Source organism: Cyprinus carpio, chromosome B5 (genome assembly GCF_018340385.1).
Source record: "Cyprinus carpio isolate SPL01 chromosome B5, ASM1834038v1, whole genome shotgun sequence".
Taxonomy (NCBI): domain Eukaryota; kingdom Metazoa; phylum Chordata; class Actinopteri; order Cypriniformes; family Cyprinidae; genus Cyprinus; species Cyprinus carpio.
The window spans coordinates 35,439,044-35,462,039 of NC_056601.1; the positions used below are offsets into that span (position 1 = coordinate 35,439,044).

Consider the following 22,996-nt stretch of genomic DNA (forward strand, 5'->3'; position numbering starts at 1 on the left):
ATGTAAATGACAGAATTAAGTAAATTAGTAGAAACACTGTTCACTAGTCATCACTGTGCAGAAAAATATTTCCTGTTGGTCAGTTTGTCTCTTGAGTTAAGATTCCCCCAATTGTTGCAGAAAACAATATATTATACAATATAATCATGGTCAGTGCAGACATGTAGTTGAACTCACTTTTTCATGGACTTTAACTGTTCCTTGCTAGTCCAGTCAGAGAAGTATAATAAAGATGATGTCCACTGCTTCTGCCATTTCTTCTCCATTGGAAACTACAAAACATATTCTAAAACACTGATTACTACAAAACATAAGATAAAAGACATTTATTTAACACTTAATATAAATATTGAGTTATTCCTGTATATGTCTCTACATGCTAAGTGAAAAAGCAACCACAACTGTGATTCTGTGTTTTATTGTAGTCAGGTACATGTGTTTTGGCAGTGGTGAGCACCTGAACATATAAGTCTGCTTACATAGTACCTGTAAAAGCAGGATACAGCTACTGCAAATGATCTCAGACATACTGATTCATATAAATTTGCTTGTAGAACATTGTCATCTTAAAAATCACTGCAACTAGCTTATATATTTAGTTAACTGAGATTATTTGAAAAGAACATTTTTCTAGAATTATAATACTAATAGTACAAACAAATTCTCTTCACTCTAACATCCTTGAAGTAGTAACATTCATAAAAATAAGAATGTGGAAACTAAAACTACAAACCTTTCTCCTTGTATGCGCAGGACCATCATCATCCTCCTCTTCCTCATCTGTTTGTTTGCAGATCGGAGTGTTGTTCATCAAAGTTTAGTGCAGCGTAACTACACTAACATAACTGTTCTTAGATCAACGATCAAAAACATCTCGTTGATTTATTAGCTTTAGGTGGAGCATAACAAAAGTTTTCTGGCAAATCAGCAGTCTCGCACACAAATTTAACCTCTTGCAAGTTTCATTATTAACTGCCTTATAGTCAGGTGCGACTTATTAATCTAAATCGACTCACTGCACATATTGCATAGCGTATTTTCCGAACTATAAGTCGCACTTTTTTTCATAGTTTGGCTGGTCCTGCGACTTATAGTCAGGTGCGACTTATTTATCAAAATTAGTTTGACATGAACCAAGAGAAATGAATCAAGAGAAAACATTACCGTCTGCAGCCGCAAGAGGGCGCTCTATGCTGCTCAGTGCTCCTGCAGCATACCCCTGAAAACATTAACTGAAAACAACTGAAAACTGTTAACTGAAATATTAACTTACAGACAACTGAGAAAGAAATCCATGACTGAATGCAAACAAAATGCCCCCAAAAAGAAAATCCTATTCTGCAGATTACAAACTGTAAAATATGGTAAAATATGCAGCCGATCTGATAGGTTACAGGAGCACTGAGCAGCATAGAGCGCCCTCTCGCGGCTGTAGACGGTAATGTTTTCTCTTGGTTCTTGGTTCTAAATAAATGCGACTTATAGTCCAGTGCGACTTATATATGTTTTTTTTACTCGTCATGATGTATTTTTGGACTGATGCGACTTATACTTAGGTGTGACTTATAGTCCGAAAAATACGGTAAATAATGTTATGAGATTGATGTTTTAAATAAAGAAATTGCCAGTAGGTGGCAGCAAGCCACTGTCTTAATGTGACTTTTAGTCATTTATTCAATCAACTCTTTCAAAACAGCTGATTCATTCAGGAACGAAGTAAGAAATGTTTTATGAATGGATCAGTGGATTAGATTAGATTAGATTCAACTTTATTGTCATTGCAAATGTAAGGTACAAGGCAACGAAATGCAGTACAAAGAAAAGAAATGACTCACTGGATTTGTTCAAAAACGGAAATTCATTCAGTAAGGAAACACCGCTGTATGTTTCTAGAGATGCACAACATGGCTTTGTTTGGAACCATTTTAGTGAAATAGAGCAAAAAACAATATTCATTGTCTTTACAATTTAAGCCGCGTATATTTACTTTTTGTTTATTTAATTATTCCCCTGACATGAAGAAAAGTCTGCCACACACCATGATAACAAAATATATAATCAACAAAATATATACTACAATATATAAGTATATAATGACAAATGCACTAGTACCTAAAGAATAAGCACTAGTAGCCAACAAATAGGCTAAGAAATGGAATAGATACTAGTAGCTAAAAAAATAAGTACTAGTAGCATGAAAATAGATACTAGTAGGTTTTAAGGAATAAATGTTAAACGGCTTGCCATAGTCAGACATCAGACACCCGGAGGTTTCTGAAAGCGCACTGGATCAGACAGCGCTGCTCATTGTCTCGGGCCGCTGCGTTAAGACTGTATTAGATTACAGGCTGCACGCAGAAATAACAGCACAGGCTTTGACTTTATCCCAGCAGAAAATAAAAGTACTGCCACCTGTTCTGAGAGTCACTGAGGGATAGAAAACACCCGCACAAACACAGCCAAACTTAAGCGACTGATAGAATGATATTCACTGATATTACTCAGGAAATGGATCTGTTATTAAGAACCTCTATAACTATGACTCTTCCTTGTTTCTAAATTTCTAAATTACCTAAAATGTCCAAGTTTGGCTGTGCTTTTATATTAACATACTCTGAATTCCCTAATAACTTATTTGTACACGTTTTGCGTCACCATTCTCTGTAGATCCCGCTTTCTCGCAGGCCACGATTGGTCGATTATGTGCAATGCCTGCAAGCTATTGATCGAACAACTTTTCAGTCATTGCCTTCAGCAAGCATGAAAACAACTGGAAAACAAAACTGGACATTTTAGGCCATTAAGAAATCCTGGACAGGACATATCCTGGAAAAAGAGTTCGTATGGTCACCAAAAAGTAAATGTAAAAATGTATATATTAAAAATGTATTTCTTGTAGTATAATTTGTACAAATGTTCACCTTCAGCTCATGCATCATGTGTTTTTAGCTATGGGATCTTAAATTTCATAAAGTAAATGTAAGAAAAAATATATTATGAAATTGTTAGTAATATCTCCAGATGAACACTTACTGGACTGAAGCAGCTCAGCTTTACTTGATTCTCCATCAATCATGTTTTAGAGTCTCAAATCTGATCATCAAATCTGTTCCTCAGCAGAGGAATGATCTTCACAAGCCTCCAGAACATCTCACATCTTCTGAGGAGCCTTTATTTCTTCATCTCTCAATCACTGCATTATATGTTTGGATCATTTACATCTCATCTTATTACTGGAGATATAGAGCAGAGACTGATATTTAGATCATTTTATGTAGGTATCTGCTGTATTGTTATAAAGATCTCATTGATTTGCATTACAAGCAGCAGAATTTCATCATATAAATCGCAGCATCTGTAACCAATTGCATCATTTTGCTCAGTTTGAGATTTTGAATAAAATAGAGCAGTTTTTCCTCCATATTCTCACTATATCAGACTATACGAGCCATAAAAGCCTAACAAAATCACGTATGGTGTCAAAAACACGTATGGTGTCTCTCTTCCTTTTCACACAAGTAAATCATTTGCACTCAAATCAGTATTTCATATCAATTTATTTATTTACCAGTTACAATATTTTTTGTAAGTAAATTCTGACAGGTTTAATGCCAAAGGTGCAAAAAACAAAACATCAACACAACATCATCATACGTTAAAAAATCAGAACATACTTGTTTCAGTAACTACATCCGTTTCGAGCCTGTCAGTCATAAACAAGTGGGCGGGTACAAACACACAGGGAGCGCTGTGATTGGCTGAGGAGCGAGTGAACTATTCCTGGTCCTTCTCCTCTCCGTGAGTGATGATGTGGACCAGATTGCGGTAGTCCAGGTTTCCCGTAGCGTCTGGAGGGAACGCGATGAACATCTGCTCCATCTGAAACAACACGGCAGTCAGTGGTGCTGACACTGTATCCACGGCAACCATCAAGCATCATACATGTGAGAAGCGCCTCACCTCCTCAGCAGAAAACCGGTCTGCTTGTGTGGTCAGCATCTCAGTCACACTGGAGAGACGCATCAAAATCACACATTACACTCATACATACTTTTTTAAACATACATACAAAACATATATAAATAACATATAATACATTTTTTCATATTATTTAAAAATATACACACACATAATTACATATTACATACATTTTGCATTATTGCATTTTTATATTTACATTTTTTTTTTTACATATTTTTCAAAGTACACGTACAACACCAAAACAAAAATTAGATATTATAATTAGATTTTATATCATAAAAATAATATTACATGTAATTTAATTATATATTTAAAAAGTCTTAATTGAATATATTACTGTAAGAAATTATAAGAATATAAAATCAGAGGTTTCCCTGTATTAACTCCATCGGATTGAATGAAATTAAGGAAACCTACATATTTTTTTTTCCCATGAAACAACATCAAAACAACATAAAAATTCTCAAAAAAAATTTCAAACAAAAGAAATTCATTTTACTTATTTTATTTCAGTCTTATAATTTACATTTAGTTTAAAACGAATACCTAAAATAGCCTAACTATGGCTGAAATAAAAACTACATAGATATATTAATATAAATGTAGTATAAAATATAATAATGATGAAATACAATCATATAATTATTACTAGAAATATGTATAATAAATATTAATAAACATGACAAAACTTTTTAAGTTAAATTAAAAATATTAACAATAAAATATAATAATCAATAAATGAAACTAAAATAAAACTGATAAGAATATGAATAATGGTAATTTATAGTGAAAATGCAAAGTATTACTTAAAACTTATTTTTAATTTACTTTCAGATTAAAAAAGTGATACATTTTTCATGCTGCATTGCTTCGTCAGTAGACGTACTTATTCATGTTTAGCAACAAAATTCAGTTCCTAAAGTGTGTGAGATATATGAGGAAAAGGCTAAATATATTTTACAAACATTTCTGACACTAGTATAATTTGATAGATAATTGAATAAAAGTGTTTTTGACAACAAATGGTGCTCCATACATATCCAGGTCAAAAATGATCTGAACATGAAATGTGTAAGCTTTTTTTAAATGCTTATATATCTTTAAAAAATCTGTAAAAAATCTGTATTTTGAGGGTCTTGAAAGCATTTTATTTAACTTTTTATGTATTTCTACTGGGTCAAAGCTGACCCAAATGCATTATGAGGGTTAACTTGTTTCTTAATACACGCCGAGTGTTTGTGTTTCTGAGCTAAAACAGCTCGTATAATACATGACAGATCAAGCACGGAAGATCTTACTATTCCTTCTTCAGGATCCCCTTCCCCTCGGGATCGAACACTTTGAAGGCGTTGAGGATGGTTTCCTCTGGATCAGCTCCTGCGATCAAACAAACCTCCATCAAACTCTCTGATTCACAGATTAGTTCAACAATAAAAGGCCTGAACAAAACAGCACCATCTCCAGTTTGAAAAGTTCTATGGAGGCAGCAACTTTTTTAATGCAGTAAGTGTGCTTTTAAATGTTTGAGATCATGCTAAAGTCTCATCGCTTGAAAACTTGCCTTTGAGTTTCTCTCCGAACATGGTGAGGAAGACGGTGAAGTTGATCGGCCCCGAAGCCTCCTGCAGCATCTCATCAATCTCCTCCTGCTTCACATTGAGCCGGCCTGTTACAGCACAGAAGAGGAGCATGATGGGAAATGCGATTCAACACATGTACAGTACTAGCTCACTAGTTGCAATTAAACCCTGACTGAATCTGAGTTTTTGAGTCCTATTTCTGTTTTATATTTCCTATGATTTTACTATTATATACATATTTTTAAAAATGTAATATATATATATATATATATATATATATATATATATATAAATTATATTTATATATGTGTATATATAAGCATATGTGTATATAAAGTATATAAAATATAAAAAATGTCTATAAAATAAAAGTGTCTATATCAGAGTTTTTAAATTCTAGTTTTTACCCATATATATCAGAATTGTTTTTAAAGTTATTTCAACTAACATAAAAAAAAAAAATAAAAAAAAAAAACATAAAATAATAAAAAAAATATAAATTAAATAAAAAATTGCTGCTTGATATTGAAAAATTTTAATTATAACCAAATAAAATCAAAATAAATTAGGTTAAATATAAAATTGCTGCTTGATATTGCAAATTGGTGAGTCTTACCATATTATTTCAATGTATTACACACTGGCTTGTAGTCCCAAGCTTTAACTGCCTGTGTTATTCATCTCGTTATTTTATTTCCATTTAATTTGTATTCCAAGCAGTTTTTTTACCAAAGTTTACTTGAGGACAATGTTGACACGGCTTACTTCTGTGTTGAAAAATAACAAAAATAAAAACTTCTTAACACAATCAAAGCGGCTAATGAACCAGAAGTCTCACACATTGACACGGCTTACTTCTGTGTTGAAGAATAAGATGGATAAGCTCAAATTTTTGAAGATAATCACACCAAGATGATCACAGGCCCAGAGAAGAATCTGTTAATGAACTTTGCATGTATTAGATGCTTATTGTTTTATGATCTCATTTGTCTTATAAAGGTAAAAACCTGCCAAACCAACCTGGAGCTGCAAACGTGTCCCTCAGGTCATTCTTGTCAATGAATCCGTCTCTGTTCTGGTCCATGATGGTAAATGCCTGCAGATAAACGCAGAGGAACACATCACTGCTCAGAGGCTCTCTGTCAAACTCCAGCATCGTCTCAGACGTCACTGATTCAGTTGTTAATCTGAGGAGAAGCTATCGTCCTCCACAGACCCTGGCAATGTCACACATGTGCTCGTTATCCTGACAGAATTCAGTGAATCCAGTACGTAAAGGAGCATCTCTATAAATACATATATCAGCCTCAATAGGGATCAGACGGGAATATCAGATTCCACAGGAGCTTTACAGAAACTCACAAACAATAGCAGCTGCGCTCTTCTGCTCATCCCTAAACAAAAATACTGCCAAGATTAATGGCCAAATTTAAAATGCATCTACAATCATATTCACTTTTGCTAATTTAAATTTGGGTTAAAAAAAATAACTCAAAGCTGTTTGGACTGGATGTGAGAAATTAAGGTGTTTGATGTCACTGAAAATATCTTTTTTTGTTTTAGTCTGAGGTTTTGTCTAAATAAATCCTGTTTGAGAGGAGAGGAAAAAAATAAATAAATATACACAATCTATCACATATAATCGATTTAAAATTCCCTGAAAAATTTAAACTTATATAAAATGTTTAATTATTTAAAAAATATTTTAATTATAGAAATTAAAATAATACTATATATATATATATATATATATTGTATATTAGTGCTGTCAAACAATTAATCGCAATTAATCACATCCAAAATAAAAGTTTTTGTTTATGTAATATACGGTATGTGTGTGTACTGTGTGTATTTATTATGTATATATAAATACAAACACATAAAGCATATATAATTAAAATATTTACATGTATTTATATGTATATATTTCTATTTATATAATTTATAATATATATATATAAATATATTTAATATAGAAATATAACATATTTTTCATAAACAAAAACTTTTGTTTTGGATGCGATTAATCATTTGACAGCATATATATATATATATATATATATATATATATATATATATATATATATATATATATATATATATATATATATTATAAATTATAAAAATAGAAATATATACATATAAATACATGTAAATATTTTAATTATAAACTTTATGTTTTATTTTTATATATATATATACCCATATTTAAAAAAATATTTAAAAAATTATCTAAATTATATAAAATAAAAAATACTATTTGTGTGTGTGTGTAGTTTTATTTTGTATAATTTTGACACATCTGCCATTTTAGTTACATATGACATGTTTTTAACATATCCTTTAAAAAATTGGATTAAATAAAATAATATTTTATGATATATATTGCTATTATTTATAATCTATATATTTAATGATAATAATTTTAATAGGCCTATAAAATTTCTAATATTCTAATATAATTCTATAGAAAATGTATATATGAATTTGGGTCTGTTCCTCACACAAAGCATCAGTAGACAGAGAGAATGTAATTTCATATCATGAAACTTTTGTGCTAATGTTTTTTTGTCTTTTTTGGGTTCTGACAGCCTGTGTAGACTCTCTGTAAGTCATACAGGTGTAGAAGCACATGATGGTGAATAATTGATGACAGAATATTAATCTGGATGAACTATTCCAGTTAGGATGCTGGTTAAGGGGAGACAGAGACAGACATGAAGGAACGTGATCAGACCTCCTTGAACTCCTGGATCTGAGCCTGTTCAAACATAGAGAAGACGTTGGAGTTCGCTCCTTCTGCAGCCCTCTTCTTTGCTTTCTTTGGTGCCTGAAAAACAAACGTTCATCTTTAGTTAGAGCAGTTTCCTAAAGAACTAGTTTTCCCTTCCTATTCAAACTTTAGTAAGAAAAGCTGCTTTAAAGTTTGATTCACTTCCATGAATCCGCTCCAACTCTGAATGAATCAATTAAAAACGCAGATTCAGAGATTCATTTGAAGCATCACTCAAAAGTCTTAGTCACATTTTTAGAAAAGTTTGAAAAAAAAAAAAAAAAAAAAAAAAAGGACCCAGTTGGAATGTTAATATAAAAAAAAATGTCCATATTGACTTTTCACAAGTGTTTTACAAATATTTAGAATTACAACTTGCATTGTATTGGATTTTAAGATTAAAGTAAATGTAGGCCTAAGAAAATTGAATAGAAAATGTACTTGTGATTTTCTGCCAGGACACACTGATAGAAATTGTATGTAAAAAATATTTTTCCCTTAGGAATTGCTAGTAAATTTCACGATTAATTACAAAGAAATGGTAATTAACAGTAATTAAATAGTTTTTGTGTGTGTGTGTGTGTGTGTGTGTGTGTGTGCTCAAATAATGTTTTATTTACAACTTTGAAATTATAATTTTATTGTACTTATATTTTTGCATTTTTCATAACATTAATATTAGTAAAAAACATGTATATTTTTATATTGGAGCATAAAATGAGAATGTATAAATATGGTTATTATTTATATTAATTTAGGAGGAAAAAACAGTGGGATAATCTACCTTGATTATTTTAATTAGATTTTTTTTTTAAATGGTCCAGCCGATTAATGGCGCTGGCCGATATATCAGTTGATCTCTAATTAAAATCTGGCTCAATCAAATGTCCGGGTGATTCCCGAAGCATCTCTAAATCCGGGTGAAGCCGGTGTTACTCACCATGAGCGCTGCTGGACGGAGGAGATCCCGAGTGCAGCCGGACAGTGGGGCGCGGAGGAACCGCCTTTTGTAGATTAGCCACGCTGTTGTCTACTGGCCGATATAAATAACACATGCCCTGTTTAGGAAGTGACAGGTAGATGACGATCCCTCAGACACAGACACACAGCTCAAGGTCCATTGTGATGTGGTTTAGAATGACAGGACGCATGGAAGAAGCGTTCAGCTGTTTAATGATGCACCTCTCCTCCTCTGGAGGTTATTTCAGGGCTTGTATCAGAGCTCAGGGAAGTTAAAGTATTCTCATGATCACTGAACAAAAAACACACATATAACACACACCACATCTACACATTTCCACATTCTCTGCTTTCTTTCAGAAATTCATATAATGTTATAAATGCATTGTGCATCATTCAGAATTGAATTGAAGATGCCTCTTAAGCTCCTAGGCCTGTTAATTTCATTAACTTGCATTGTGCGGGAATTTATGGGAATATAAATTAAATATAAAAGGCAATTCCAACATCAATTAAATTTAAAATTCTTTCTAACAATTACTACAACAATAAAATTTAAAATTCAAAAATATATCACCAACATCTTACCTCTTGCAAATGTTTTTTTATTTATTCCGCCACAAAATTGTAAAAAAATTAAAAAGATAGTTCCAACCTTTTATCTCACAATTCTTTTTTGCAGTTCTATAAAAAAAAAAAAAGAACAGAATTGAGAGATAAATTCAGAAATCTGAGGGGTTTTTCTTCACAATTACGAGGTTACATATCACAGTTCTGTTTCTGTTTCCACCAGAATAAAAAATAAAAATGTAATTTGTGGCTTTATCGCTCACAATTCTGATTTTGGTTCTTACAGTTCTGAGAAAAAAGTCAGAACTGTGGGATATAAATTCAGAATTCTGATGTTGTTCTCCCAATTCTGAGTTATCACAATTCGTAACCTGGCTTTAAGATAATTAAAGCAACAGTTTTTAAATAACGAAGGAATATGTAAAAGTATGGTATTTGGGGTAAAAAGCGCCCCTGGTGTTGGGGCTAAAGGCACAGTAATTAACATGATTATAATTAATTTTCCATTTCCTGACATGACATGGTTAGATTCAGATGGTAAATATCATATATTATGTTTGGTGTGCAACATTATTAGAGATAATCACCATGTTTGGAATGAAACCATCATATTAAAAAAAAAAATTATATTAATCATATAATATAATAAAATACATTTGTTGTTACTACTGTAAATCTATATTAAATTATTACAAAATCTCCTTCAATGCTTTACTTTTTAAAATGATTTTTAAAATATATTTAGATATATTTTAATGACAGCATATTTATTGAACAAAAAAAAATTTTTTTATTTTTCAAAATAAGCAGAAAATAGTACAAACTTTGCTAAAGTGATTGTTCTGAACAAGTATTAACTGCCTGCAAGGTTTGAGTCGGCTTTGCTTGATAGTATTCTCAAGCTTGTGGTCATCTCTGTTGCTTGTGCACCTTTTCCTACTCAATTTCTTCCTTCCAGTCAACTTTGCATGTAATATGCTTTGATACAGCACTCTGTGAAGTAATGAGCTTCTGTGACTTACTCTCTTTGTGGAGGGTGTTTGTCTTCTGGACCAATGCCAAGTCAGCAGTCTTCATCATTATTGTGGTCTCAAAGAACAAGAGATACCCAGAATTTATTCTGTAGTGATGGTCATTTAATAAAAATCAAATGTTAATATTTCGAGATGCTGGATTTTTGACTTTCATGAGCTGTAAGCTCTAATCATCAAAATTAAAAGAAAAAAACTTTTGAAATGTTTTACTTTACATGTAATGAATCTAGAAAATATGAAAGTTTCACTTTTTGAAATAAGTTTTAAAAAAATAACTTTTTCACGATATTAAATTTTTTTTTTAGATGCACCTGTAAAACGTATGTTAAAATGATAAAAACAACTCAAATTGAAAAATGTAAAAAAATACAAAAATAACAACCGACTCAAAATATTAATAAAACTTATTATGGTATATCAATGATACTAAAATAACACTGATCAAGTAGATGGATGGATGGCTCATTGGAGGCCTGATATTGATCATTGATCAGTTATCGATCTGTGTGAGGACTGCTTTCATAATTTTATTTGTTCAGAAGAACATAATTCTCCTTGTTAAGAAAATAAACAAATTACCCAGAAAACAAACAAAGAAAATAAGCATAAAAAAAAACGAAAAAACATATATGCAAATAGTAAAAATAAACAAAGCGCACATGCATATATTAAAGTGGTTGTATTTTCATAACTACACATACTGCAAAAAAAACATATGAAATCAAACCAAAACTTAATAAAAAACAAATTGTTAAAATTTTGTCATTTGCATATAATAAATCATAGTTGTATTTAATAAAACATAAAATGTTTTTGTTTTCTTCTGTTAAACAATCTCAGGAACAGCATTATAACAGATGTGTCTGAAAATCATTGTCAGTTTTATTATATTTCATGTGAATGTAATTTTATGCTAGCAGATGCTGAACTGTTGTAAATGATGGGGTCTGGTTTCTGGGTCTCTCTTTATATTCCTCCGGCTGTGCTGAAATCAATACTGTGTCCTGTGAGCTTCAGATCAATCATCACGATCTCGATCAATAAAACCAATAGAGACAATCAATATGTCATCTGTGACGCTCAAACATCCTCATTAAAACCGCTGACGAAAACAGATTTCAGATGTAGTTCAGATACACATTTTTTTTTTTTTTTTTTTTTAGCATAGGATCATAAACCGATGACAACATACTGGATATGAAAAATGAAATACTGAAATGATATATGAATTGTGTTTGGAAACTAATAAATATCACTACTCAATAATAAAGTAAAACACTACAAAAAAAACAAACAATTGTTTATTGTTTATTATTTAAAGTTTTTTATTATCATCACATGACGTTAGCGCATAAAATATACATAATAAGACCTCAGCGCATACCATATACACTGTATATGTGTGTATTATACAGCATGAATATTAAATGGCTGTACAATAGGACTGCTGTGGCAAAAATTGTAATATTATGCTATGCAGATATAGATTCAGAGTTGATCTATAAAACTGATTCATAAAATCACATCTGCACAGTGTGAAATATTAATCTATACTTTATTTAACACTATTTTAAACTATATTATATATGCTAATATTTGCAGACATATAATAAATATATTTTATAAACTTAAATTAATGGAGAGAGGGGTGATATTTTAGTATCACTGAGATATTATAGTTTTTGTTCATATTTTTGTTTGTTTTTATTTTTAATTTTCAATTAGTTTTAGTAATCTTGTTGTGTATATTTATCCTTTAATTGGCCTTTCTTTTTTTATGTCCATGTAGTTTTTATTCATTTTTATGTCAGTGCATCAAGTTAAACTAAACAAACCTTTGCATCTAGTTGAAATAAAATAAGTTTAAAGTTTTTGCAATTTATTTTTAATTTAATTTAATTTATTTTAAGCATTAAATATGGTTATAGTTTACTTTAATGGCACTGGCAGTGACTACATGGAATAATTGTACAAAAATTGTCACAAAAAAACTGAAATGGTGACCTGGAATGTGAACGTTTGCATGTGCATGCAGCTGAATGCATGTCTCCTCTAGACTGATTGATTGATTGATTGATTGATTGATTGATCTCGTCTCCTCCCCCGGCAGCTGCTGCTATTGATCTATTGATGAATTGATGGAGCTCTTTGTTTGCAGGGGTATTGATCGGCTGTGTTTGTCCCTCCCTTCATCTCTTCTCTTCTTTTCTCGGCTCTGGTCTGATGTTAGTTTGCTGAAGCTCAGCGTCAGGAGCATCTCTGCATGGAAATACATTAAGATCAAGAGCAGATCCACGAACACATGGTAAGTGCTGCTTCCGCTCATTCAGGGCTCGAGGTGTTTTGACACTGCAGATCTCAGTCACTGTGATTATAACATCAGTTTCTGGGTATTTGTTCAGTGTTTATATTAGGGAAATGTGTATTTTAGATGCTGCCACAATGTTTCAGCTTTTACCTTGTGTTTTAACCACTTTGTAGTTTCTGTGACACATTTTAAAGCACAAATATCGTTAGTATTTGCTTTGTGTGTCATGATATGATCACGTTCACCAGCATGATTTGAGCTGTTTCAAAGAGCATCTTGAGCTTCAGTGTAAAAATCTGAAGCTTTGAACAAAGAGTCACATGATCACTGACACTCATTTACTTAGTCACATTGAAATTGTGCACATTTCTTATTATATCAATTTCTCATAATGCTAAAAATGACTTTTAGACCTCACTTTAAGTGATAAAATATTTATGGATAAATTAAATCCTTTGTTCTAGTCATTTAAGCATTTACATTGTCATTTTGTGTCATTAATCTGTGATTATCCAAGTGTAAAATATTTATTCATTGTTTTGTTTATAATTTAATTTGTACAATATTTCAACGTGAGTCAAGGGTTAAATCAATGCATTCAGAATCTGATTGCACTGACCTACATTGATTTTTGTTTTCTTCTTGTTTGCATCTTTTTTTTTCATAAGCATGATGAATATTTGACTGAAATCACAGACATAAACATGTGGAAAAGAGACAATTCAAAATATTGTAACTTCTGTTTCCCAGTAACAGTCTGAATTACAGTAATGTGTCATATTTCCATACTGAAGCTGTGTGAGGTTTGTTTGCTTGTTTTGTGGGTTTTAGTGAATGTTTATTAGTTTTGTTTCTTAGTTAAACTTTCTATCTGCTGTCTTCATCTTTACAGGATCTCTGTGTGTTTACTGCAGCGTCACCAACGTAAGACTTTCGTAACTCTCATAAAGACTTTGGTAATCGTCCAACCTGAGGCATATTTACGTATTTTAAAAAATAAAGAAATATTTTCAACAATAGTATATTACTAAATATAAATGTGAGCACACAATAAGTATAAACACAAATCATTTTAAATGTAAATCTACCAAATATAATGCCAAGAAATTAATGTAAACATACTAAGTAGAAGTGCAAGTAAATTTAAATGTAAATATATTACTCAATATAAATGTACTAAATGTAAATTAAATATATACTGTAGCTATAAGTAAATAAATATATATGTAAATATACTAAATATAAAACGTAAATGAAATATATTTACAAATAAACTAAAAATAAAAATATAAGTAAATAAACAAAAAATAAAAATAAAAACATATAATAATAAATATAAATGTAAAAAAAAAAATACTAAAAAAAAAAAAAAAAAAAAAAAAAATTAAATATGATTCCTCAATACACTACATAAAAAAATATAAATATACATGTACTGGCCTAAATTTTACTAAATATAATTTAATATAATTCATTATAAAATATATGCTAATATAAACTAAATATTACTAAACATATGTACTAAATACAGTTAATATTAAATATAATACTACTAAATATAAATGTAAATAAAATGTAAATATATTAATATAAAGTAAACTGTACTAAATTACATTTAATATAAATTTTTAATATATATGTAAATATACTTAAAATATGCTACTATATACATACGAGGACACGTAATATATAACAATATCAATACATACATACTAACATAAATGTAATAAATCTAAATATAAATGTAAAAAATTACAAAATGTAGACACTACAAATAAATATAAATGTAAAAAATTACAAAATGTAGACACTGAATAAACATCTAAAAATAAAAAAAACTATACAAAAGAAAAATATAAAAAAGCTCATCTGAACCTACCAAATTATAAAAAAAAGTTTGTCTTGAGATTTTAAAGGGTTTTAGTTCTTTGATTTAACTGAAGATGGTAATGAAGCTCGTCTGATCTCGCTGATTTGTAGCTCTGCTGATTTGGAGACGATGGTTACGATGAAAGATCATCACATTCAGCGTCTGGAACAGGAAGTGCGACGACTCCAGCGTCTGCTGCAGGAAGTCCAGGAGCGAACAGCCAATCACGTCGCTCTGCTGCAACAGCAACTGGCCAATAAATCACAGCACATAGAGGTAGAAACATTTCAATATGAGGATAGGTTATTAAAGGAACAGTTGCTTGTTTACTCACACTAACGTCCCGTCTGTTCTTTAGAGACTTCAGGCCAAGCTACAGTCCCAGCAGGACTACGAGAAGATCAAGACCGAGCTCAGGTAGAGGAGTACACAAATATATTCTCTCCTGCAATAATCTGCAAGAATATGGTATTAAAAATGATCAGAACGTCTCTTTATCTTGACTTTCAGGACTCTTCGAGTGCTGGTGCAAACCACAGATGAAGTTTCAGTAAGAGCAACACACTTTTCACTTTTTTGCTTCTATACTATGTTCAGGGGAGTTTGCTGGCAGCGCCACCTACTGGTGAAGAATGATTGTCTTAAACTCACCTTAGTTATCTAAACTTGTTTTATTCTCTCTCAGGGGTTTTGTCCTCCGTCAGATGTCAGGAGCGTCTCTGTTGTTAACGGTGAGGGTTTCACCACTTCACAATTTTTTATTTTTTTTTTAAGTCTCCCTGAGATTTGAAGTTAATATATCAATAATTTAATAACACATTCACATGTTCACGGTTCTGTGTCTGTTAATGGTCACATGACATGCGGGTTAATAAATATATATATATATATATTTCCACTTTTATTAGTAAGTGTTCGAATTTGACATTTGAAAAATTTATTTTTTCTTTATTTTTCAAAAATTTAAGTTAAAATTCTCGAATATAATGTAATTCTAATAAAATTTTATTTCAAGAATAAAATATTTAATATTTTCAAATATTAATTTATTTCAAATAAAATAATTCAAAAATTTATTATAAAAAATAAATAAAACATTATTAATTTTAAAATTCTTAAACATTATTTTTATTTAAAATTAAAATAAAACAGTTTTATTTTTAGTACTTTTTATTTTTAAATTAGTTAGTCCAATTGTAAATGTTCAAATAATACATATAAGAATTTTTTTTAGTATTTTATTTTGCATTATATTTAGTAAAAACTTATTTGTACACATTTAAATTTACTTCAAATAAAATATTTCATTATTTACTTATTTACATTTTTTTTTTTTTTTTTCAGCAACTCACAAACCCGAGTTTGTGGATGCGACTTTTAAACTGAACATACAGTCTATTCTGGCCTAAAAAAAAATAAATAAATCTATACTACAGTCTAATTCACATAGAAAGAGATGCTAAATTTTTTTTTTAATAAAATAAAAAAAAAACTTATTTTGCTTTATAAAACTGTAAAGTATGTGTTATATTCTGTGCCTTTGCTCATTGACAGATCCTGTGATCCAAAAAGAAATGTTTCATCACTCTGCTGGGAAAGAAGAAGCCCTGAATGAATCTTCCTCTTTCATCTCTGGGTCACCAGCATCATCTTCATCATCTCTGAGCATCCAGAGCTTCATTAAAGAGGAGACAGGCTCTGGTGATGATGAGCAGGAGTTTGACACGACTCGATTAGCTCAGCAGGTCAAAGAGGCTCTTCAGCGGCTGAACATCGGCCAGCGGGTGTTCGGTCACTATGTGCTCGGTCTCTCTCAGGGAACCGTCAGCGACATACTGGCCCGACCCAAGCCCTGGAGCAAACTGACCAGCAGAGGAAGAGAACCCTTCCTGAGAATGAAGCACTTTCTGTCTGACGAACACAGCATCCGAAAACTCAGCGACATACAGGAGAGACTGAGAGGTGAGAGCATGCATGAATGGATGAATGAATGGATGGGTGAATGCATGGATGGATGGATGATTGAATGGATGGATTCATGGATAAATTGATGCATGGATGGATGAACGGATGGATGCATGGAATGCGTGGATGCACGGATGGGTGAATGAATGGATGGATGAATGGATGGATGGATGAATGGATAGATGGATGGATGGACGGATAAAAATATATAAAAATATAGATGCATGGATGAATGCATGGATGGATGGATGAATGCATGGATAAATTGATGGATGGATGCATTCATTTTAAAGTTTTACTAATTTTGTTGCTTTTAATTTACTTTTTTTTTTTTTTTTTTTTAAATTACTTCAAGTTAAACAAAATTGTCACTTTCATTCTTCTCTAATTTTATTTTACTTCAAGTTAAACCAAATTGTCATTGTCAGTCTTGTCAGCTAGTGGAGTTTGTTTTGTTTGACAGTAACTATAGCTTGTCTGGATCTGGTTTCTGTGTTTCTGAAGGTGTCTTCGTCCCGTGGGTTGGTCCTCCAGACAGGAGCTCTGATGATGATGTGATCAAGAACATTCTGGATCAGAGCCGTCTGGAGAGTCAGTGCAGCCTTATATCTCAGATCTCACTTTTAACACAGATATAATAATCAACATTAATAATTTAAATATTTATAACATCAACATTTTGAAAAAAAAATAAAATAAACTCAATTGTTTTTATTTTTTTAAATATGCTTTTGCATGATGTAATATTGTAAGTTCCATTTTGATTTGTGTGATTTCTAAAGACCTCTAATGTAAATCAACATTTGTGCCTAATTTGAGCAAATTTAGAGAATTCAAAACTGATTAAGTGAGGTTCATCAATATATGAGGTTTAGTTTCAGTTGTTTTAGTGCATTGAATTAAACTAAATGATAATGAGAAACGTTGCCTTGGCAACTATCTGTAATAAAATAAGTTTGATTTTTATTTTATTTAACATTTATTTCAAGTAAGATTTTTTTAATAGCTAAAATAACCCTAATCAAAAATGTTTCCTTGTTAACTAAAACTGCAATAAATAAGTTTCATTTGGAGTACTAAAATTATTACTTAAACTAACATGGCAATAAAAATTAATTTAATGTAGAAAATAATTATATTATTATTATAACATACTAAATAACTAAAACTGAAATAAAAATGACAATTAATAAACTATATGATATTGTTTAGATTTTTTTTTTTTTTTAGTTAACATTTATTTATTTGAATTAATGAATTAATTATTATTATTAAAAAATCATTTTTTTAAATAAATAGGTTTAGGTAGAAGTCACTTAATGGAAATAAAAAAATTCAGAAGAACTATTCAAAAAAAATAAATAAACATCAGCTGAAAATAAAATGAAATATTTTGTTTCAGCCAGTTGCAGCATTTTCACAACTTAAACAGTTTAAATTAAGTACCAAAAAATTCTAATCACATTTAATTATAATTGCAAATTTAAATCAATTCAATTATTTAAAAACAAACCCAATCAAGTTAAACCTAATCATTCTAATCATGGTTAGACTAAAACTTAAATAATTTTTCGTATAAATATATTTATATATTACTATATATATATATATAATATATATATATACATACATACATACATCACACAGGGGACATAATACATATATACACATAATATTATATTATATATATATATATTATATATATCTATATTATATATATATATATTATGTTTTTTTTTTTTTTTTTTAGTTAATTTAGTTTTAGTTAGTTGATTAGTAATGTTGGTAACTAAAATGAGTTGAAGTTAGTATGAATTATGAGTTGAAATAATACAATTACTCAAACTAAACAAATAAAAATAAATAATAAGCTACAGCATGTAAAAACAATAAAAATATAAATTATATAAATAAAAATATATTGAGCAAATTCAGTGAATTCAAAATTTGCGATGCTAACTAAAATCATAATAACAACTAAGAAGGCAGCAGATGTCAGCGCTTCAGAGACTCATCACAAATGATGATGATGATGATGAAGGCAGCAGATGTCAGCGCGGTGGAGACGCATCACACGACATCATCAGGAACATCCTGCAGCAGGCCAAACACCAGACGCAGACGCCTGTGATGAACGACGCACCAGTCCAGCAGGAAGAGGAGGATTATGGGACACTGGAGCCCAGCGTTCAGTCCCTGGCTGATTTTGTCCAAAGCATCATCCAGAAGGTCAAATGTGAAATAAATGAAGATGCTGAGTCCTCAGTTTCTCCGTCCTCCGTGAGCCGCTCGTTCCAGACGCTTCCAGCGGATGCGGATCAGAGAGCGCAGGGGTTAAAGATGGAGACGTGTCAGAGACCTCGCTCCTGTCCCATCAGCAGCAGCAGCTGTGAGCTTCAGTCTCTGCATCTGGACACCTTCAGCATCACGCAGAGAGTCAAAGAAACTCTCACCGTCAACAACATAGGTTTGTGTTCACTGCATTTAATAAATAATACTCAACTCATAGAGGAGAATGAAGGAGGCATCAGTGATTCCTCGAGTCATAACTGATCTAATGCATCATTTTCACCTGCTGGAGCAGAAAACAGGAGAAAAATCCCACAGAGGCACGTCAAGGAGGAACATGAGCAACATCTACAGACCACAAGCATTTATTGTTACCATTAACTAAAACTTTTTAAATCTAACTGATTTTTTTTTTTCAATTAAAATTCAGTTTCAGGTTTCATAATATAATTATATAAACAAAAAATAAAAAAAAAAAAAAAAAAAAACAAAAATAATACATAAACAAAAAGAATTAAACAAAAAAAAAAATTTATTAATTTTTAAAAATTAATTTTATTTATTTCATATTATTTTAATTTTAAAAATTTAAATTAAACTAAAAAAAAAATAAAAAATTTCTAACAAATAAAAAAATAAATAAAAATATTTTAAAACTGAATACTAAATATTAAATAAATTTTAATTGGCAGCTAAAAAAAAATAAATAAATATATTTTTAAAATCTAAATTTATTTTTCTGGCAGCAAATAAAAAATGAAATTTAATTTTAGGTATTGTAATTTTGTTATTTGCTTTTATTTATTTATTTATTTTTAATAAAGGCTAATTTAAAATATTTTAAATGCTTTCATTCATGTATTTTTAATAAAGGCTAATTTAAAATATTTTAAATGCTTTCATTCATGGATATGATCTAAAGAAAACAGTCAATTATATAATTATCATAAATGGCCATGGAACGTACCAAGAATTGTACATTTACATTCGATTAATAGTTTCAGTAATTTATTATTTTTTTCATTCATATTTTTTGTTGTAATTTAATGTTTAAAAAAAGATAATTTAATTTTAAAGAAAGTAAATTGTTGGTTTTGATAACTACTTATGTGATTTTACAGATATTCATTTTGGTTTAGAGACCAATTGGTAAAGAATGATTCGTTTGCTAATAAAATCTCGTTTGGTGACTGATGAACTTGAAAAACTATGTCTGAACCCAATTTTTTACATCAAGATGTTTTTATATTTATAATATTATATTTTTAAGATTATTGTTTATTATCATCAATGGGGCATGAAATGTACCAAAAGTTGTACATTTACATCTAAGGTATAATCTGAACTTATTTCTGTGTAGTAGTGCTGTTCCTGATTGTTGTAGTTCTGGCAGGTCAGCGAGTGTTTGGTGAAGAGGTTCTGGGTTTAACACAAAGCTCTGTGTCTGAACTGCTGTCGCACCCCAAACCCTGGACTAAACTCAGTCTGAAGGGAAAGGAGAACTTCATTCGGATGCATCTGTGGCTCCAAGACCCCCAAAACATCCAGAAGCTCAATGCTTTGAAGAAGAGCGACCACAGAGGTCAGTGTGTGTTTGATTTACTCGTCCTCAGTCCACCAGGAGTGTTTCTTCATCAGGTTTGTAGAAATGTAGCACTGCATCAGTGTCTCAGCAATGGATGTGAATGGGTGCGCATCAGAATGAGAGTCCAAACAGCTGATAAAAAAATCACAATAATCCACAAGCAATCCACAGCACTCCAGTCCATCAGTGAACATCTGGAGAAGACAAAAGATGAGACAAATCCAGCATTAAGATGTTTTGAGTCCATAATCCATAATAACACTCATTCTGGAGGAAGTGTTATGGATTATGGACTTGTATTTGAGTTAAAAACCTCTTGATGATGGATTTGTTTTTTCTCCAGATGTTAACTGATGGACTGGAGTGCTGTGGATTACTTGTGGATTATTGTGATGTTTTTATCAGCTGTTTTGGACTCTCATTCTGACGGCACCCATTCACATCCATTGCAGAGCATCCATTGGTCAGCTACATTTCTCCAAACCTGATGAAGAAAAAAACTCCTCTACATCTCGGATGACCTGAGCTCATTTTCTCTTTCGGATGAACTGTTCCTCATTAGTGTTAAACGTTCTTTCGCAGCTCGTCTCAAGCGTGCTCTGATCAGATCAGACTGTGATTCTCAGAGGTGGTTGGATGCGGGAGGACAGGGGTTTTGTGATCGCTGGGGACGGTGTGAGGTGATGAAGAGGCCGCGTGTCGTCCTCAGCGCTCAGGAGAGAGAAGCACTGATAGCGGTGTATCAGACGGAGCCGTATCCGTCTCCACACACCATCGAGAGACTCGCAGCGCAGCTTGGCCTGCACACGAGCACTGTTAGCAACTGGTTCTACAACTACAGGTTAGTGACAGCCTGAGCTTTCAGAATAAACACTTCAGTCCAGATCAGAGGCTCCCAAATGGGGTTTGTGAGTTGAAGAAGAGCCAATAATTAAATCATTTAAATGTGGATGCACAGTGAGTCAAAATAAAATCAGGATGTAGATAAGTTTTCATATATTAAAAAAAAAAACTGCATTTTCATCATCATAGGTGCCCTTTAAACTCTTTTTATAGAGTTATAGAATTAATATAATTCACAAACCTTGGCTTTCTCTCTGTTAACAGGTCTAGAATTAGACGAGATGGTTTTTCAGAACCAGTACAAACCAGAACATTTCAGAATCCAGCCGGTTCCAGTCCGGTTTCAGCCGGTTTAGTCCGAATCAAACAGGAGCCCAGTGACGGAGAGATGGAGGAGGACGCAGATCTGCAGAGAGATGAGCACAATCACATCTCTGTCGTCTGGAGCGTGAAGAGAGAGGAAGATGAAGATCTTTCTGAGCTGTGAGGTCAGCAAGGACTTTATCTGACCAACAATACAGAACAATCTCAGGAACAACATGAGATCTTCTCCCTGCTTGAGCTCTAAACGTGACCATTACATAACTCAGTCTTTCTCAAGTCTTTTTTTTTTATCATGATTTATTTCATAATTGAATTTAATAATAATAATCTGATTGGCCAGATTGGACTATATATATATATATATATATTTTTTTTTTAGTATGACTGAAGAAAAATTCTTGGTTGTATATTTGTCTGATAACAACTTATGTACATTTATTTAAATTCAGTTTGGTTAGGAGACTAAATGGTAAACAAAGATATGAAAGTTTGCTAATAAAGTCGCTTTTTGGTGACTTAAGCTGAAGTCTGAATCTTATTTTTGCTTTCATTTGTATTTTTGTTTCAATTATGTTACTGAAAAAAGGCTTTTAAATTAGTAAATATAAATGTTTTAAATAATGAACAATGCCATTTCATTAAAAGAATAATAAAATTATTCAGTGATTTAACTCAAGATCAAATTAACTTACAAAACAAAAAAACAAAAACAAAAAGTAAATGCAAATCAGCACAATTATTATAGCCTACCATTTATATTTATTTTATTATAGCTTTACCACTGTAAAAAAAAAAATTCTAAAGTGAATTATTTATTAATTATTTTAAATTTAGATTTGTTTCTATCATTTTTATTAATGCTCAACCAATAACTGCAAAAAGGATTACAAAATACATAAAATATTACCAACAAT

The 22,996-nt window shown here is 31.1% G+C and overlaps 3 protein-coding genes across 3 annotated transcripts; 2 read left to right on the forward strand and 1 right to left on the reverse strand.

The window, feature by feature from the left end:
- Positions 1-3,570: 3,570 nt before the first annotated feature.
- Positions 3,571-9,381, reverse strand: LOC109089231 (myosin regulatory light chain 2, ventricular/cardiac muscle isoform-like). The gene is made up of 7 exons (XM_019103361.2): positions 9,275-9,381; positions 8,299-8,391; positions 6,582-6,657; positions 5,543-5,647; positions 5,280-5,358; positions 3,961-4,009; positions 3,571-3,879 (listed from the first exon to the last, which is right to left on the reverse strand). Exons 1-7 carry the CDS (start codon positions 9,275-9,277, stop codon positions 3,775-3,777), a joined length of 510 nt encoding a protein of 169 aa, XP_018958906.1. The 5' UTR covers positions 9,278-9,381; the 3' UTR covers positions 3,571-3,774.
- Positions 9,382-13,013: 3,632 nt separating this feature from the next.
- On the forward strand, positions 13,014-17,679 carry LOC109089235 (homeobox protein cut-like 2). Its single transcript, XM_042723470.1, has 8 exons — positions 13,014-13,203; positions 14,099-14,130; positions 15,187-15,352; positions 15,435-15,493; positions 15,587-15,626; positions 15,762-15,807; positions 16,631-17,038; positions 17,546-17,679. Exons 1-8 carry the CDS (start codon positions 13,201-13,203, stop codon positions 17,677-17,679), a joined length of 888 nt encoding a protein of 295 aa, XP_042579404.1. The 5' UTR covers positions 13,014-13,200.
- A 1,354-nt stretch (positions 17,680-19,033) lies between these two features.
- On the forward strand, positions 19,034-22,446 carry LOC122137397 (homeobox protein cut-like 1). The gene is made up of 4 exons (XM_042723471.1): positions 19,034-19,508; positions 20,724-20,912; positions 21,498-21,756; positions 22,023-22,446. The coding sequence occupies exons 1-4, from the start codon at positions 19,034-19,036 to the stop codon at positions 22,243-22,245; spliced, it is 1,146 nt and encodes a 381-aa protein (XP_042579405.1). The 3' UTR covers positions 22,246-22,446.
- The last annotated feature ends 550 nt before the right edge of the window (positions 22,447-22,996 follow it).

Excerpts from the sequence above, each read along its gene's own strand:
- LOC122137397 (XM_042723471.1), top strand. The coding sequence starts at position 19,034 with ATGTCAGCGCTTCAGAGACTCATCACAAATGATGATGATGATGATGAA. Across the intron at positions 19,509-20,723 it reads TCTCACCGTCAACAACATAG|GTCAGCGAGTGTTTGGTGAA; the intron begins GTTTGTGTTCAC and ends TAGTTCTGGCAG. Across the intron at positions 20,913-21,497 it reads GAAGAAGAGCGACCACAGAG|CTCGTCTCAAGCGTGCTCTG; the intron begins GTCAGTGTGTGT and ends GTTCTTTCGCAG.
- LOC109089235 (XM_042723470.1), top strand. Across the intron at positions 14,131-15,186 it reads TTTACTGCAGCGTCACCAAC|CTCTGCTGATTTGGAGACGA; the intron begins GTAAGACTTTCG and ends GCTGATTTGTAG. Across the intron at positions 15,494-15,586 it reads AAGATCAAGACCGAGCTCAG|GACTCTTCGAGTGCTGGTGC; the intron begins GTAGAGGAGTAC and ends CTTGACTTTCAG.
- LOC109089231 (XM_019103361.2), bottom strand. Across the intron at positions 6,658-8,298 it reads AGATCCAGGAGTTCAAGGAG|GCATTTACCATCATGGACCA; the intron begins GTCTGATCACGT and ends GTTTATCTGCAG. Across the intron at positions 3,880-3,960 it reads ACCGGTTTTCTGCTGAGGAG|ATGGAGCAGATGTTCATCGC; the intron begins GTGAGGCGCTTC and ends GTGTTGTTTCAG.